This window comes from Mus musculus, chromosome 3, assembly GCF_000001635.26.
Source record: "Mus musculus strain C57BL/6J chromosome 3, GRCm38.p6 C57BL/6J".
NCBI classification, from domain to species: domain Eukaryota; kingdom Metazoa; phylum Chordata; class Mammalia; order Rodentia; family Muridae; genus Mus; species Mus musculus.
Genome location: NC_000069.6, coordinates 158,258,883 through 158,273,637, shown reverse-complemented (window position 1 = coordinate 158,273,637; position 14,755 = coordinate 158,258,883). Strand labels below are relative to the sequence as shown.

Here is a 14,755-nt window from a genome sequence, read left to right as displayed (position 1 = left end):
TATGACAGGAAGCTGCAGGACCAGGACAACAACCATGGGTTGTATTCTCTATCTATGACAGGAAGCTGCACCCTTGAAATCTCATCAATGCAGTTGTAAACAAGAGAAGTGCAGTAAATCACTAGTGTATATGTCAGTGTAGATGGAAAAAAAAATTCTCACAAGACCACACCCCTACATGAAGAACTATAGGCAATTAATGACTGCTGAAAAAAAGAAGACTGTGTTCTTCAGGGGACAACCTCCTTGACGGGTTATCCCATCATGAGTGGTCAACACACACGCACACGCACACACACACACACACACACACACGCACACACACACACACACTGTGTGTGTGCGTGTGTGCGTGTGTGTGTGTGTGTGTGTGTGTGTGTGTGTGTGTGTGTGTGTGTGTGTATTGTGTGGGTAAATGATTCAAGAAGAGGTCACGAATTTGAGAAGGAGTTAGAGTACAAATGACTGAACAGAAACATGTTCAGCAAGTAGAAAGCATGTCCCAACAAGTTCACTGGGAAATTAGCAGATTAAGAGTTCATGGCATAGTAGTCGCTCTTCTTTCAGGGCTGTCCCCTAAGTGGGCATACTCTGGAGGGTCTTCATTTTAAGTTCAGTATCTCACAGGAGCTCTGAAGCTGGATTGGGACAGTTGGGCTCATCCTCCACATCACTGTCTGCATTTTGTCTAGCATTTCCAAGCTCAACTAATAGAAATAACATTTTATAGAGCCTGTGAATCATCTCAGACCTATTTCTTACTCCCACATTAGTCAGTCAAAAAGCTCTGTCAAATCTGTCTAACTTGCTTATTCATTTCCTTCTGTCTGGAACTCTCTGCCTCCTTTTTATCATTCAAATCTCAAATCAAATGCCATTTACCCTAAAAGGTCTTTAGGGGTCCTTGCAATATAAATTAGCCCCTCCTGTCACTGGAATTTTCCAAGCACACATTTATAATTTCTGTGTTAACATAGATGAGTGTCTCAGATTTCTCCAGGAGAGAAATCCCAGCTTGTTCACTACTCTATACTTACTGCATGATAGACTGGCCAATGTATGTACCTTCAAGTTCATTCAATATGAGATCCACTCAGTAACTGCTTATTGGCCATTTTCATAGAAGACACTGACTCCAAGCAGAAAATAGAAGGATGGCTAAAATAAACTCAATCTTTCACCTCAGGGCAGCAATACTAACATGAAACTAATATGTAGAGGTAATTATCTAATAACCACACAACAAAATGTCAAATTACAACCAAAAGTAGTATATCTTATTTTCCCTTTTCTAAATGTCCATTGCCTGTGCTTTAGTTCAGTTTGTCAGAATCACCCAGTTCCTGTCCTCTGCTCATTTTGAATCTTTCAAGCACTGGTAATCAACACTTAAACCCCTAAGTCTATTCTGTTATTCTTGTTAAGAACAGCAGCTATACATAATAGTCAAGGCAATATGGCAATTATACCATCACACAAAAAGACACATTGCAAGGTTTTCTACCACCATTGAAATGTACTCAACACAAAATGGGATTAGCATTCCCTAATCATTACTGAGATACTTGAAAATGTGAATAATAAATGTACTTAGGGACTTCTTTTCGGTGTGTAAGGAATAGAAGCAATGTTGTTTTGTGTGCTAAAAAAAATACTCAAGTGTTTATGGCAACCTATAAGGTCTAATGAAGGCTAGGAATTGATATGCCCTTTTGATGTCCTAGGAATGCTGACTTGCTAGAGAAGGAGAGGAGAGAATGTATAAAAAGGTTAATTGGCCCTTGACCAAATGTCAGCATCCGCTTTCAATCGAAATGTTGTTTGTGTCATTAGCCATTGAGGATAGAATGAGTATACAACAAAAGTGTGAAAATAGGATGGATCTAGTAATTTCACCTGAGGATATTCTAGATGACAGGAACTACATCACCCCACCTCCAGTGGCCCAGGGGAGCCAACTCCCATAACTCCCTTTGCCACAAAAAGGTACATGGAGTAACATTGCAGTCTTACACTATAGTCATGATGTTAGCAAAGACTTTAGCTGACCAGCTATATAATATGTACCCAGAGTTCTGCAAGTACTCATTAAATACCTGCTGCATTCCATGCACAGGGCTTCATGGAGTCTAATTGTTGGAAGCAAAAGCTAAGAATTGCTGGTGGAAGGGCATCAACACTAACAGGTATAAGATTGCTCCAGGCAGGAAGCTTAGGGCCTGCAGAGCATCGGGATAAGCTGGCCACTGAAGAAAATCCCCTGTGTAGAGATAACACAGAGAGACAGGGCTAGCAAACCCATACTATGTATCTCAGGGGTGAACAGGCAATCAACTGTGACCATGACAACTTCAGACTCACTGGGAGTAATGGAGAAGAGAGATTGCCTGGATGTTATTACCTGATAGAAAAGAAGCCTTGGGTAAATGAAAATTTTAAAGAGAAATGAATGCCTGAAGGCACTCATCTATCAGTAGTGAATTGATACACATTCCCTAAGACAGTCATTCTCAACTTGCAAAATAATGAAACTTAAGATAAACTCAAGAGGGAGCTGCAGCTTCAGCTGTGTTGTTATTTCTAGCACTGTGATGTTAGGATAGAAAGAACACTCAAGGCCACTGCTGGCCATCGTTGGTTGTATTTGTTTTGTTTGGGTTTTATTTGGTTTGTTTGTTTGTTTGTTTGTTTGTTTTCATCAGTAGATCTGAAAAAGGAAAAAAAAAAAAAAGACAAGTGATAGGACATGAGAAAAAGAATCTCAGCCCTGCTTTCTCTCACCCAAGATCACAAATGTCTTTTTTTAGAAGCAGTGGCTTCCCAAGAACACAGAGTTTCATGTGAAGAGGAGAACACAGGGAGATCAGCAGCTGAAGCATGATGCTAGAGGAAAGAGTATGCTCTCCAATGTTGCACAGCAACAGCTCTGTAATGGACACACAAAAATCAAATGTTAATAAAAAGTTAAATAGGCTCTAATGTCAGGCAGACTTTTCAAACATGCTCCCTTGGATCCAAGGGTTGTTTATCACAGTCTACTCATGAAACATATGTCTTTTTTTATTAAATATTTTCTTCATTTACATTTCAAATGCTATCCCCTTTCCTAGTTTGCTCTCCGAAAATCCCCTATACCCTTCCCTCTCTCCCTGCTCCCCAACCCACCCATTCCTGCTTCCTGGCCCTGGCATTTCCCCATACTGGGGCATAGAACCTTCTTCGCAAGACAAGGGCATTCCAGTGATGGCCAACTAGGCCATCCTCTGCTACATATGCAGCTAGAGACACAGCTCTGGGAGTACCGATTAGTTGATATTGTTGTTCCTCCTATAGGGCTGCAGACCCCTTCAGCTCCTTGGGCACTTTCTATAGCTCCTTCATTGGGCACCCAGTGTTCCAGCCAATAGATGACTGTGAGCATCCACTTCTGTATTTGCCAGGCACTGACATAGCCTCAAAGGAGACAGCTATATCAGGGTCCTGTCAGCAAAATCTTGTTGACATATGCAATAGTGTCTGGGTTTGGTGGTTGTTTATGGGATGGAGCCCCAGGTGGGGCAGTCTCTGGATGGTCCTTTCTTCAGTCTCAGCTCTGAACTTTGTCTCTGTAATTACTTCCATGGGTATTTTGTTCCCCATTCTAAGAAGGATTGAAGTATCCACACTTTGGTCTTCCTTCTTCTTGAGTTTCATGTGTTTTGCAAAGAGCACGTGGGCCTTAGAAGCAAAAGTTTCTTGGACAGGGTCCCTTCTGGCCTTTATCCTCAGCCAGGAGGTGGAGCTGATCTCAGTCCTCTGTGCACCTTCCCCTCAAGAGGAAAGTTGGCCTCCAGGGAGTGCTCTGACCCCAAGGGCTCAGGTGGAACATATGTCTTAAGATGACACAATTATCACCAGCAGGCCCAGGAAATAAAAACACAAGAACAATCTTGGAACTCCTAATCAAACTCTAACAATAACCAGACTTCATGATGCTGTTATTCACAGCAAAGTTTCTTTCAATTAGCTTTGAAATTAATTGTTTACCATAGAATGTCAACGTTACATCCACGCTCCTTTGGTAATTGCTGTCTGTTCTCAAAGCATTATTAAGCTCCCATGTTAAAAGCAGATGACTATGTCAGACTCTAGAACTTATTCTTAGAGCAATAATGCTTTTAGCAATGTCCTTATTGCTTTCGCCAATAATTATAATTAACTAAGCCCCAAAAAGTTTATACATGAAGGTCACAATAGGAATAATATGTCACTTTTTCATACTTCTTGAAACACCTGTATGTGATAGTTTAGCAATGATTTGAGAATTTTTCAAATGCATTTTTACTTCAGTTCTGATGAGAAATATATTGCGAGTTTTTTGTTCTTTTGTCTTCTGTCTCTAACTTTGAATGTACAATGAATAATTTGTCAGTGTAGGTGCTGAGACATCTAGTACATATACTGGCCTGAGAAAGAACCTTGGTTTTGAAGGAACTAAGATCTACTGCAGAGCTCTAAGCTGAGGAATGAAAAAAATGCAGTAATATTCAAATTACAAGACAAAGTTGAGAGAGAGAGAAAAAGAGAGAGAGAAAACTTGTGTGTGTTTAGGAGTCTAAAGATAGGCTTATAGTTTCTGAGTGCCAACAAATTATAAGAAGTAATTTGTATCAATACAATAAAGTGGATAAAACACAAAACATATTTAGGAAAAAGTCAAATACTTTAGTGAATAACTATATTAGAATTGTGTGAGATTGAAGGAAAGGGCAATAAATGGAGACTCTGTTTTCTATGTGGGTGAACTCAGCTTTTAGTGAATTGTTCTTGAAACATTGAAAAATGGTAGTTTGAAGTTGGAGAAATGCAGGGAAAGGAAGAGATCTCTTTGAACTTGTTAAGTTTTACTGGTATCACCAAGAGGCAGATATGTCCCCAAAGAGTCTGATGACTCTAGGAGTGTCTGCAGGAGTGCTTTCTGAGCAGCCACTTTCCTGAGGTTGCAGAGAATGATTCCCTCCCTATGCCACTGTGTAGTCTTTTCTGTGTGTGTGTGTGTGTGTGTGTGTGTGTATGTATCCATCCTAAACTTCTCATTATACAAGCATAACCATCATACTGCATTCTTGATAGCTTCATTCTAAATTAACAACTTTTTAAAAACAGCCAGATTTTGTGGGTTCTAGAAATTAGGATGTCTAATTAAGATATCATTTTTAGGGGATGCAACTCAGTCCATACAGAAATGATGATGCTACATTCTTTTTGATAAGTGTATGGAGCATAAATTCAAGAAAGAGTTAGATTAACAGGTTATTATAGCAAGCCAGGTAAAATAAAATTAGTCTAAGGTATAAATCTGTGACAACAGAGATGTGCCGGAAAAAAAAAAACTTCTCAAGTATTTAGTAAATAAAATCGATAAAGTCAACATTTAAGAAACAGAGAAAAATCCATGAGTGAAATGATACTGCTACATGAAGAGAGAATCAGCATCCCAGTGGAAAGATATTAATCAGTATTGAAAATAAGCACCTTCCAGTGGAAAAGCATGAGGTGTTGGCTGGAAAAATTGTAATGATTTGTAGATACTGACACCTCACAGTGATGCCCCAGGCTTTTGTGTGCTGGACTCAGGTAAAGGAGTATGCTGTAATTTTAGCATTACAGGAGACTGAAAAAAGCATTATATCTTTACTACACACCAAGCATATTGCAGCCCAGAATAGTCACATGCCTTGCCTAAGATTGGCCCAAGAAGAGCAGATGTGGGATTCAGCCTAGAATTTCTTTCACCTCAACATAAAGAAGTTGATCAATTAAACCAAATCAATGGGTAGAGACTCTATAGGTCGAAAAGGAGAATGGTTTGTGAACTGACATAGGTCATGATATGCCGCACACTGGTAATCTTGGTGCTCAATGGCTGAGGTAGGTGGATTAACAAGTGTTTGAGGCTAGCCTGAGAGATAAAATAAGAGCAAATACGGCTTGGCTACTTATCAAAACTCTGTCCCCCAAACACAACTCCAAGCAAAAGAGACCAAGAAAAGGGATAGATGGTTCCTTTAGAAGACAGTCCTTGCCATTACCCTTCACTGTCTCACATTGTATTCATGCCTGTATGTGGTGCATACTCAATAAAAGATAGTCAATGGGCAAGAGATAAAGGTTCACTTGTGGCAGCTGTCAGGTAGACATAGGGAGTATTGCCATAAGGAGCAGCAGGATATAGACTGCCCATAGCCTCAGAGTCTGGAGCCAGTCGAAAGGCTAGCACTCCAGAGAAATGCAAGGAAAACCAGAAGACAATGTCCTTCCTGGAGGAAGTGAGCATAAACTGGGATACAGACACAAATAGAGACTGTGCCTACATTAAAGAAAGAGAATTTCCTCTGGTGTTGAACCAAATGAGTGTAGTTAAGAGACAAAGAAAGCAGCTCCCTCCTACACACCCAGTCTAAGATGCTTGCTTCAAAACTTCACTCAAACCCTATGCCTGGAATTATCTCTTTTCATTGTTTCATGAATGCTTTTTAAGAAAAAGGGAGAGCTAAAATAGAATTCTGTTTTGCTCAACAGGTCTTGCATTCACTCTGTCCCTTTCCTTACCATTTAACTCACTCACTCCTTATTCTAAAGACACTTGCATAAACAATCTCCCAGTCATTCATTTATCTCATCTTGGAATACCTTAACAGATAGATGCAGTATTTAAAACATTTCTATGGAAATTTTAAGGTAAAAGTATTTTAGCTTGAACACACTTGTATTCACTTAATTCATCCTCTTAAAATTTTTAAGCTACATTTTTTTTTAAACTTGCTTTTTGGCTAACAACTCTCTGACAAAGAGCTTCACTCTACTATAAAAAGGCAAACTCATGGTTTAATGAATTTTATTTATCTCATGTATGTAATGACATATGGGTTAGGAAAAATTATTTAATATATATTAAGAACAAAATGTTGCTTGTCTACATTGTATCTACATCTACAACACAACTCTTATATCTAAAGCTCACAGATCATAGCAGAAGTGGTTTAGAAAGATTGTACATATCAGAGGAACAATAAGTTTGCTGAGATATTTCATCCCCCAGAAATATTAAAGAAGCTATGTCTATGAAATCTCACAACATAGCTGCTGTCTACATAGACCTGAACAATGGGAGCACCAATGGTCATGCAAACATTGAAGGGAGAAAGCTAATATGTTCTCAGTGTTAGCCAAAGAGTGACAGGCAACTAGGAAATGCTGAGATTGGGGGAAATGGTCTTCCCTAGGGATTAGTCCCTAATGAATTATCCAATACCAAGTTGTTAGCGCTGAAACCACATACATAACAAATAATATTATATACTTAGGAATGTATGTGTGTGTGTGTGTGTGTGTGTGTGTGTGTGTGTGTGTGTGTGTGTGTGTGTGTGTTTAAAATAACAATAAAAAAGATGCCATAAATTTGAAAGAGAACCAAGGTGGCAGGGATCCATGGGAAGGGTTGGAGGGAAAAAGTGAAGTGGGGAATGATATAATTATATCTCAATTTTAAAACTTATTTTAAAAATATTTTTAAAAGCAAATTTATCTACTTATGTTTTTAAAAATTATGGGTACTTGTGCCCCAGCTTCAAGGTAAAAAAGAAATAGAAATATAATTCTTCAAGGTTTAGCTGATGCTTAAGTTTGGCTTCTTCAATAGTGAGATAGGAATAATATTATTAATGACAAATATATTAACATCTTATTGGACATTTTCATTCTTTAGCCATTTAAGACCAATGAGGACAACAAATGGTCAGACAAAAATCTGAGACAAAGTACCAAGATGTGATTTTTTTAACTGTAACTAGCAGGTTGCCTACTTCCAAATCATCTGAAGAAAATACAAAAATACATGGGTGTCCTCAACTTAAGCTTGACTTGAACTTTCTAGTTTGATTCACTTATGACTTACAAAAATTCAATCATTGAGCAGTGTATATTTATATTTAGGAATATATATAACAACTGTTAAAGAAATAGACTTCATGAGTTTGAGAGATAGTGAGGTGAGTACATGGGAAGAGTTGGAGAGAAAAAAGAAAAGAAAGACATGGAATTATATTTTAATTTTAAAAGAATTTTTAAATACAGTCATATATGTCAAATCTAGGAATACATTATATTTTGCTATAACATTGTGCACATATTCTTTTGTCTTTAACAACAAAATAAAAATTGGAATCAATAGGCACACATTTTCATATCAACCTGAAAATAAACATTTCTTCTAAATTATGATTTATTATGCCTAAAAACAAAGAAATAAAGCCAAATTTATAACAAAATCTGAATACAAAATATACACACCATGAATGTACATTGGCTGTCAAACACACCAATAAGGAATGTATTGCTTTGGTGTGCAATCCTAGTGCATTTTAACTTTTAAACCATTTGCTAAGTTCTTTTCATGTAAATGATAATCATATAGATTTATACAGTCTTCTTGCCTTCTAATATGAAAATACTTGAAGATTAATGTGTACTAATTTTAGATGTATTTAAAAATACTATAAAGAGATATTACATTTTTTATATTTTAATTGAAATTTCAAAAGTTCTTTTACTATGAAGAGAAAGTTCTAATGTAGCTTAAGGTATTTGTCCATTATTTAATATTTTTTTCTAGCTGTAATTGCGTTTATCTGAGGGATTATAATTTGCTTTGTGCTTTGTACTTGAGCATATCTACTTTTTAAATTATTTAATTTAATAAAAGTGTAATACTTATTACAAATAAAATAAAAAACGTCAAAGATGTGAACAAAACTATGTATCAGCCATTAATTAAAATCTGAGATTGATAGCCTTCCTGGAAGTAAAGTGTAAAGGAAATCAGGAAATGGTTTGATTGACTGACTCAGAATGGCTGCCATGACAAACTCTGCTCAATGAGCATCTGTCATATTTTGTGCTCATCTGTCACTCTGCCATGCATGAAATGTAATGGATCCAGTACAAGTGACTATATAAAAATGCCAGATTTTGAAAATGGTTTCTTTAGTTAATAACCATGATGTACTATGGCTTCAAGAGATAGTAAATATTCTTGTAAATTATTTTTTAAATATATTTACAATATTTTATTTAAATCTTAACTGTTTTTCAGAACGCACAATATACATATTTTATTAAAACATGAAGCCATCAAAATTAAACATTTATTAAAAAAGAAGTGCTTGTTTCAAATCCAATATAATCTTCTAATCAGAAATTTGGGGTTTTTTTTTAGACATTGGGTCTTAGTATATATCCCAGACTATCCCCAAATTTGCCATTCTTCTGCCTGCCTCAGACTTACAAGTGTGAGGATTATAGGTGTGTGCTACCAGGCATATCAGTCAAAAAATTCTCTTAATGTAGTGAAATAATACATTGTTCTACAGAGGCATGCATATTGAGAGAGATTGGATGGATGGATGGATGGATGGATGGATGGATGGATGGATGGACGTACTACATAGACTAGATTAGATAGATGATAGATAGATAGATAGATAGATAGATAGATAGATGATAGATAGATAGATAGATAGATAGATAGATAGATAGATAGATAGATAGATAGATGATTGATAGATAGATAGATAGATAGATAGATAGATAGATGATTGATAGATAGATAGATAGATAGATAGATAGATAGATAGATAGATAGATAGAAGATAGATTGATGGATGGATAGATGGATGGACAGACTGACAGACAGACCAAAGACATCTTTAGTTTTTCTTACATAAAAGCTTTTTCTAAAAAGCACATCAATATTAAACAGATGTATTATGCATTGATGGGAATGTATGAAGATAATGACTCTGGCCTGGTGTGAACAACATCCACTACTATTTCTTGTGTTACAGAACAGCTTTTTTATGTGAGCACAGGTAGTCTCAGAAATTTCAGCATGGAATTTACTCTAGAGAATGGCTTGCTACACTGATTATCCAGTGACAGTGATGTCTACTATTCTCTTTAAGGGAAGGAAGCATGTATGAATTCTGCATCCAGTCACTTCCTTAAGTTTCATTACTGATATTTTCCCTAACCCTAGACTTGTTCTTCCATCCAATATCTTCCTCAAGTCCCATTTAAATGCAACCAATATAAAACTAGTTGGCATTCTGCCTCCCTGTCATATTAACCAAATGGTAGTTACTATAGTCACCTTCTGCCTCGGGAGTTCCATCTTTTGGGCATTGAAATTGATTTTTCTCATCTTAGCATCTGAAGATCCCGAGTGTTCCCCTTGCCCAGTCACCTGAGACTGTACAGTGGCACCTACAGATGAGGAGGAGGCGGCAGCAGCAGGAGCTTCGGTACCAGTAGACTTTGGAGAGGTAGTTCTCCCAAACCCTGTTATGAAACCAAACATTTGTGGTGTGCTACCTGCCAATAGGGGCAGCCTTCTTACTGCCTCTCTGTACACAATGTTTGGTATTTGTTAAAATTTTACGGCAATATTCCAAGAGATCTAATTTTTCTCCAAGTATATTCTGTTGCCATCACTTGCAGTAAATACGAAATTTTATCAGTTTTAGGAACCCAAAAACCCCAATCTTCATCAAGTTTATTTTCCTGTGTTTTGTGTAAGGCTGCTGTTGCATATGATTTGGCTATTTTTAAGTAGATCAAGCTATCATTTGAGAGCTGTCTAATCCATCAAATTCTTCAGAGGTTGAATGTGCCAGTTTTCCTGTCTGATGTTCCATTGTGAGCTTATTCTGCACATTGACAGATTCCCAAGTGGGAACCATCTCATAATTCCTATTTCTTACATACAATTAGAAATAAGACATATTTGTTATTGAAGCTTTGAAAAGCATGATGCCTATCAAACAGGGATATTCATGATGTAACTTTTGGGTTATTCTTTTTTGGGAAAAGGGAAAAAGAAAGAAATTATAGCCATTTTGTTGAAGATATTGCTTGGTCAAATACCACTGGAAGTATCTTTCTATCACAAATGGAATGCACTGAATTTAAAAGCTTGTCCACTATTGGTTCTATTTCATTTTACTGTCTAGGAAATAGCAAGATGTGACACTTTATTAAAAACCTATGCTATAAAACCAAAATGAATCTTTCTGAATGTTCTGGGCTTGTCTTGTGCATTCTACTATGGCAAATACACAAAATATGAAAGTGCTCTAGAATGCAAGGCCATTTGTATAAACCTCATGTGCACATAAAAGTGGATTTTTATTTCTTTGTGAAAATTATGTATAGCTTTGTTTGGGTATGAATACTTATGAGTGTGTTTGTAAAGTTCCTCAATGTGTACTGCATTATTTTCAACAGGGTGTGCTTTATGCTGACTTCTGTCATTTTCACATAATTGCACATATGTCTCCGAAACAATGTTCTGAAAAGTATGTGCTATTCTAAGAAGTCAAGCCATCATTCTTTCTCTCTTCTTTAATATATATTGTAAGCTCTTGGTGTGGTTATATAATGTGTTCTTATAAATTTTCAATGCTCTTCAAATATCACCAACATTCAGCTTCCTAAAGTTTATTTTTAAAATAATGAAGAGCACTTGCCATGAAAGTGCTTTTAAAAAAGAAACGCCACTCTTCTGTTTCCATGATGTCCCAAGAAAGTCACTGCATTTCCCACTATCAAAGTTTAAAATCTAAAAAAGCTGCAACTGCATTGGCAGGTGTGTCCAGACGATGGGAAAATTAGTTTGTAGACATGTCCTTACTACAGTAAGCCAGGCTACCCTCTGATTTCATGGGAACACATAACCACTGAAAGATTATAGAGCAGAAATCAGTAACTGAGGTAACTTTTATCCAAGCCAAGACAATTTAAAACTGACATAGAGGAGTGACTGAATCAGGACTCAAGATCATGTCACAGTACAGCCTCTGGCCGTGTTTGCCCAGACCTGTGTATGGCACTGTGAGCACCTCAGCAGGTGTCAGCAAACCTAAATCCATCTGTTTGTGTCAACCTAATTTTTTATCACACATATAACTTGAACGAGACAATAAATGTGCTTATTTTATAAAATACATTTTAATGGCAATATTTGTTTTTTAAAACTAGATAAAATAATAAGGATAATAATATATAATTAATTAGTAATATATATTTACTGTCATTGAAACATTTAGTAAATCATACTTTAGAAATACATTTTTATTATTCTTTATTATTAAAAATTTATACATGTATACAATCAAATATGGTTGTACTTAGCCCTTTTTTCTCCCCTTCAGGTCCCTGAACTCTTTTTGTTTTTGATAATCCAATAAGTTATCCGCTCTGCTAACACATACATGGTGTCAAGCCATCCACCAGCCTTCATAGTACTGACACTATGTAAGCTAGCCAGCAGGGAGTTTAATTCCAGCTTTGTTTAAGAGTGATTTATTTCTCTATGTGCTGTAGAAAAACTGTGACATCCTCAACAATAGAGTCTTATCATGAAAGTGTGATGGATAACCAAAGTCAATGGCCCTAACCTGTTTTATTTCGGACACCATCCCTATGACCAATAACTCATGGATAGAGAGGTATCCATGCCCTGTAGTTTGATTTTCAATTAATAATCCATGTCTTCTGGAAGGAACATTATTCAGCTTTACAGAATAAGTCCATTTGAATTTGTTGTTGTTTTGTTGTTGTTGTTGTTGCTTTTGTCATTGTCTTATTTTGAAGTTATCTTACTAACTAGCAGAATTCCATAAAGCTTTTCATATATCCATACATCTTATATAACCCAGCAGCCACTATGTCCTTCTCTTTCCTTCTACTCCCTACCCCATCCCTGCCCTTCTTGTGTTTCACATGAAGGTTCTACCCTTCAGTTGCATTCTTTTTAAGCTCAATGTGATCTTCCATGTGGCTCTTTATTCCCCCTTCTTTTATGTTGTCCCTCTCCTTCATGCTTAATCAGGGAAGGGTGTGGGAGTGTGGAAGATTTAAATTTTTTCAATAGAATATTTTTTTGTTAAAAAGAAAATGTAAAGAAACTACACCTGTGGCTTGTTTAATCTTACATCATTCCTGCTTCTGGCATTAGGTATCAGAATATGTTGAATAAGACCAGTGTTGTGTATATTGACAAGAGAAGTCAATAAGCACATCATGACACATACCTACAATCCTAGCATATAGGAAGCAAGGGTAGGAGGATTGCCACAATTTGAAGCCATCCTGGGCCACATAATGAGTTCCAGGCAAGCCAGGGCAACACAGCAAAACCTGCTGAGAGGGTGAGGCAAATATATAACAGCTGAATGCACAGAAAAACCTAGAACATCCTGAGGATATAGAAACTGTACAGTAGCACAAAGTCTCAGTAAGGTAAGTTGATCTGCCAACCCAAAAATCCCATTTTGAAATGTGATGTAACGTATAAACACACCTAAAATTTAAACTTCCTTTCTAAAATATATTAAATTCTTTAAGAATTTTGTACATTACGTTTTCATATTCATCCCACTTCCCCAGTTTCCCCCAGATCCTTATCCCTCATGCACCTAACTGCCCAACTTCCTCTCTCATTCCTTCCTTTTCCCTCCCTTCCACCCCTCATTCTATCCCTCTCTTTGTCTCTGTCTCTCTGTGTGTCTCTGGGTCTCTGGGTCTGTGTGTGTGTATGTGTGTGTGTGTGTGTGTGTGTGTGTGTGTGTGTGTGTGTGTTGACCAGACTACTCCTGGATGTCGGTCTTACCCTAAAGTCTAGTCAATAAACCAAATATCACACCATTAAAAAAGATTACCTCCAGCAACAACAAAGTAGAATGACTACTCAGCTAGAGATTCATACCCACTCCCCTTCTCTGTGCTGGGATCTTCTCTGGCTTGAGCATGCGCAAGTCTTGTGCATGCTTTCACCACCATTGTGAGCTCATATATGCTTCTACCTTGTTATGTCTAGAAAATGCTATTCCCTTGAGGTCACCCACCACTTCTGGCTTTTATAATCTTTCTATCCTGCCTTCCACACAGAACCCTGAGCCTTGAGGCAAGGCCTATAATATAGATGTGCTACCCCAACATTGGATGAGCAAGGAAGGAATAGCTTGCATAACTAGGGAGAGCTCCCAAGGGACTCGTTTTTATACTGTATTGTTAAATACTGCTTTGTAGGCAACAGTGTAGCCACAATGAAAAAGTTTTAGTCAGAAGAAAGTAAGCCACGCCTGTTAGTGATGGGATTCTACGAAGAACAAATTCATATGCAGCCTGGATGCAAAGGAAGCAAAGAATATACACCATTCTAGAATTAATTGCTTTAAAATCACATCATTGAGGTTTGAAGCTATTTTCATTTAAAAATTGTCTTAATCTGCATTTATGCAGTGAATATAAAATGTGCCCATTTTAACTGTAAAAGTCAATATTATTCAACTGTGCAATTATCACCAAAATCCAATTTTTTCAGTCAACACCAACTCCTATCCTTTCTCTAATCCCAGCCACAGATAATCACTTGTCTGTTTTCTGACTCTTAATTTACCTGCTCAATACATTTCACGTAATGAAATTATGTACAGTCTTTGGTATTTGGCGTCTTATGTTTTTAATATTTCTGAGGTTCCAGACCGGTTGTTACTAGACAAACAGAACAAAAATGTTTCATACCAAGCTATAGACAATGAAGAAAGAAGACACATGATAAGGATGTCCCTGAGCCTGCTCAGAATGAAAGTGTTAAGACCAAGGCATCAAGAATAAGAATCCATCAAAGAACTAGAGTGGAGAAAAGGAATTGACC

At 37.0% G+C, this 14,755-nt stretch overlaps 1 protein-coding gene across 21 annotated transcripts in view; it reads left to right on the top strand.

Moving 5' to 3' along the window:
* Lrrc7 (leucine rich repeat containing 7) overlaps positions 1–14,755 on the top strand; it is a 494,798-nt gene that overhangs the window by 288,346 nt on the left and 191,697 nt on the right. The window contains exon 9 of one of the 21 annotated variants that reach the window (XR_003954327.1): positions 10,246–10,361. The exons of 18 other annotated variants lie outside the window; for them this stretch is intronic. Coding sequence is in view for 1 of the 3 variants with exons in the window: in XM_030252623.1 (XP_030108483.1) it covers positions 10,246–10,252 (7 nt within the window). In the remaining 2 variants the exon portion in view is untranslated. Of the gene's footprint in view, positions 1–10,245; positions 10,362–14,755 lie in introns of those variants that run through there. 2 more of the 21 variants (XM_030252623.1, XM_011240123.2) reach the window with 2 other exon arrangements.